Source organism: Sprattus sprattus, assembly GCF_963457725.1.
Source record: "Sprattus sprattus genome assembly, chromosome: 1".
Lineage (NCBI taxonomy): Eukaryota > Metazoa > Chordata > Actinopteri > Clupeiformes > Clupeidae > Sprattus > Sprattus sprattus.
This window is the reverse complement of record NC_137920.1, coordinates 15,989,753-15,994,003: the sequence shown is the minus strand read 5'-3', so window position 1 is coordinate 15,994,003 and position 4,251 is coordinate 15,989,753. Positions and strand designations below refer to the sequence as shown.

Sequence of the window (4,251 nt, the reverse complement as noted above, 5' to 3'; positions counted from 1 at the left end):
AATAACTTTTTTTGTAAACACATTCCCTACTAAAGCAGGGTGCTCCAGCGCTTTTGGTATCCAAACAAACTTTCCATGCTACTAACCTCAGTGTATTTAGGTTGCAATGTCGGTGGGCCAATCCATCAGACAGTATCGTAACTTCTGAATCAAGAAGGTCATTGAAACTTAAGTCCAGATCTTTCAGGAACGAGTTCTTTGACTGGAGAGAAGATTTGATAGTCTCACATGATCTGCTGGTGAGACCACAGCTAGCCAGTCTGCAAAGACAAGCATGAATGTGCCACGTGAGTGTTCAAGCTTTTGAACATTTCTTTTCAGAATATCCTTAGTGGATACAAAGCAAAATCAGTGTCAACCTCAGAATCTCCAGTTTGCAGTTTCTGTGGGTCAACCACCTAGACAGAGTCTTCATTCCAGAGTCCAGGTCATTACAGCTTAGGTCAAGATTCCTCAGGCATGAATGTTTGGAGTGACGAATAGCTGACAGCCTCTCACAGGAGGCATCTGTGATACCGCTCCTGACGAGTCTGCAACATATGTGGCAGGCGAACATGACAAATTATAACAATTTGCAGAAGAAAGTATTGACCTTGCCATAGACCTTGCCAGTTCTCAGTCAACATTCTTCAGGGACACATTGGAACTTGTACGCCTCATTCACATCAATCCCAAATCAACCATGCAGTCAAATACAGTGAGGTACACCTCACAGAGAGACATACAAAAATGTACTATTCCTCAATCATCACTTACCTCAGTGTCTCCACTTTGCAGTCTCTATGGGCTAGCCCTTCAAACAACTCTGTTTCATAACCATCCATCTGATTATAACTTAAATCCAGCTCTCTCAAATATGAGTTTTTTGAATGAAGTGCAAAGGTAACACTCTCAAATCCATCAGATGAAAGCCAACATCCAGAGAGTCTGTACATTCAGGGAACAATTAAATGGTTAACAATATACAGTATGCAACACACAGACACACACACACACACACACACACACACACACACACACACACACACACACACACACACACACACACACACACACACACACACACACACACACACACACACACACACACAATAATCTGAGTTTTGTGGCCCCTTACTTAGCTTTTCTGAATCCTCTTACTGCAGTGGCAAGTCTGTCATGGCCATTCAGAGTTGTGTTGTACTTTGTCAGGTCAAACTCATCCTGTATGTCGTCTGATGCCTGCAGAATATAGGCAAGTGTGGAGCATTGTTCAGGAGAGAGTTTTTCTCCCGATCTCAAATACTGTTCCATGTCTTTTTGAAGCGAGTTGTCTTTCATTTCAAGCAGGCAGAGCAAAAGATTCAGGCATCTCTCTGTGAATCTGTGTTGTCTGCTTAAAGTCTTCTTGATGTACTGGATTGTTTTTTCAATGCTCTCTGAGCTACAAACAGTCTGTCCCAGGAGGCCTTCTAAAATTTTCTGGTTGGATTCCAGAGAGATGCCCATTACAAAGCGAAGGAAAAGGTCAAGTTGTCCATTTTTACAACACACGGATGCTTTCACTGCATCCTTCAGCAGGTGATGCAACTTTCCCACTCTGAAAAAAAGGTTTCCCAGGACTTCGACCTCAACCTCAGATATTTCTTGATCCTCGGATGCTTCTTCACTCTCAGATGTTTCTTCACTCTCAGATGGTTCCTCATCCTCAGATGCATTGTCCTTATATGCCTCAGTTGCATGCATTTCTTCATCCCCAGATACATTGTCCTTATATGCATCAGTCGCATGCACTTCTTCAGCCTCATGAGTTTCTATATCCAAGGCTTCCTTATCCTGAGTTGTTGGCTGTACATTTAGCATTTTGTTATCTTCAAGCTTCACACCATTCTCTGTTGATTCGTCATTGTGTAGGTTCCTCTCTGGTTTTCCTCTATTTGACCCTCCATCCTCAGATTTCAACTCATCCTCAAACATGAACTCACTCCAAGGGTCCTCATTGCCAAAGACATCAAAATCATCACAGTCTTGTATGTCTTCAGAATTCTCGTCCTGACTCATGTGAGATGAGAGAGAAGAATCCTCGTCCTGTTGCATTTCCTCCTCGTGAGATGATTCTTCATCTTCACTCTCAAACTTCTCTTGATTTACAAAGGAGTGAAACACAAAATAAGCAGCCAAGTACTCCTGAATGCACAGATGCACAAAACAGTAAAGTTTTCCTTGGTTGATGATCACTTCCTCTTTAAAAATCTCTGTGCATATTCCCGAGTACACAGAAGCCTCTCTGACCTCAATGCCACACTCTTCCAGGTCTTTCTCATAGAACAAGATATTGCCCTTCATTAGCTGGGTAAAGGCAAGGTGAGCCAATTTCACAATGATGTCCTGTGGGTCCCATTGTGTGCCCTGGCTTTCTGGAGGGTATTTCCAGCGCTGAACATTTGTCATAATGAGCAGAAAATGGGAGAACATTTCAGTCATTGTTTTAGGAATTTCCTCAACACCACGGAGAAGTAAGTCTTGAAGCACAGTGGCTGTGATCCAGCAGAAAACTGGTATATGACACATGATGAAGAGACTTTTTGTTGTCCTAATGTGTTTGGTGATATTCCTCGCTTGGTCAGGATCTGGGATTTTCTTCTTGAAGTACTCTTCTTTCTGTTCGTCGTTGAAGCCTCTTATCTCGGTCATCTGGCTGATGTACTTTGCCGGAATCTGTCTTGCCGCGGCTGGTCGGGAAGTGATCCATACAAGAGCAGAAGGTAGAAGTTTCCCCCAAATGAGGTTTTTAATCAACTTGCCCAATGGCGCGTTTGTGGACATGTCACATGGTTCTTCGTCATGAGATGAGAAATCCACTTCAAGTCTGCTCTCATCCAAACCATCAAAGACAAACAAAACCGTACAATTCTCATACATATGGGGGTCTTCCAGCTCAGGATAGAAAGATTTCAAAACCTTGTGGAACTCATCCTCTTTATCTCCCACCAAGTTAAGTACTCTAAAGGGAAGCACAAATATGAAGTCTATATCTTGATTGGCTTTTCCATCAGCCCAGTCCAGAATGAACTTCTGCACAGACACTGTTTTCCCAATTCCAGCAATTCCTTTAGTCATGACAGTTTTGATGTGGCGTCTTTGTCCATCTGAGGATTTAAAGATGTCATTTACACTGATTGAAGTGTCATGTCTCTGTCTTTGATGTGACTTTGCCAACTGCCGAACCTCATGTTCCCGGTTTACACCTTCACTCTGTCCTTCTGTGATGTAGAGCTCTGTGTATATTTTGTTGAGTAAGACTTTATCTTTGCCCTCAACTTGGCCTTCATTTACTTCCTCAAACCTCCTCTTCATTGTAGCCTTATGACTCTTAATGGCATTCAACAGGTCTTCATCCACTGTGGAACAAAATAATTTGTGAGACAGTTAGAGTTAGAAGTGAGACAGTAAGAGTTGAAAGTGTGTAAGTGAGACAGTTAGGGTTATAAGTGTTGTGGTGAGACATTTAGGTTTATAAGTGTGCACCTGCCTTGTTGCTGTAATAGACAGGTGTGATGACATGACTACGAGTGAAGGCATATTCTAAAAAACAATGCTTTTGAACGACCTTTGTGGTTGTGGTTTTTAGTGGGCCAGGGTAAACCTATACTTTTAGCTGAAAAGTCAGCTTTAAAGTAACACTCAACTGAAGCCGAAACGACATGGCTTTCTGCCTGGCCAAACACTAAAGACTAAAGCCGTTATTAAGTCCAGTGCCTCAGTCTTCTCCTTGCAGGCAACAGATTACGGTTAAATATAATGCATTACATAAGGCTGTCCATGGCAGCCTGCCTGAAAGGAATCTCAGTGATACTGCCCTAAAGTGATCTTTATGACAAACTGACATCATCCAACATGGCAGCGTGCTGAACAACTTGCAAACACCAGCAACTTTCACCAGATACTTTCAGCAGTGTTGGGAAAGTTCACTTTCTACATGAACTAGTTCAGTTCATAGTTCACACATTTTAAAATTAACTAGTTCAGTTCATAGTTCATAGTTCACACATTTTAAAATAAACTAGTTCAGTTCATAGTTCATAATTCAACATTTTTAGTTCACAGCTCCAAAAAATTAACTAGTTCAATTATTTTTTTCAATATGTTGCGAGCTATAATTTTTCGAAATCTCCATATGTCTGCAATTCCCCTTCTCGGCCTCTACGCAACTTTGGCACTCTCACACTTGCCAGGCATAGATAGTAGAGGAAAGCACACGCAGCGATTGGA

At 41.9% G+C, this 4,251-nt stretch overlaps 1 protein-coding gene across 1 annotated transcript; it reads right to left on the bottom strand.

Annotated features, from left to right (window-relative positions):
* Positions 1-1,113: 1,113 nt before the first annotated feature.
* Positions 1,114-3,336, bottom strand: LOC308367815 (NLR family CARD domain-containing protein 3-like; the record flags this gene model as incomplete). The annotated part of the gene is made up of 1 exon (XM_080841804.1): positions 1,114-3,336. The coding sequence occupies one exon, from the start codon at positions 3,334-3,336 to the stop codon at positions 1,114-1,116; it is 2,223 nt and encodes a 740-aa protein (XP_080697930.1).
* Between the last annotated feature and the right edge of the window lie 915 nt (positions 3,337-4,251).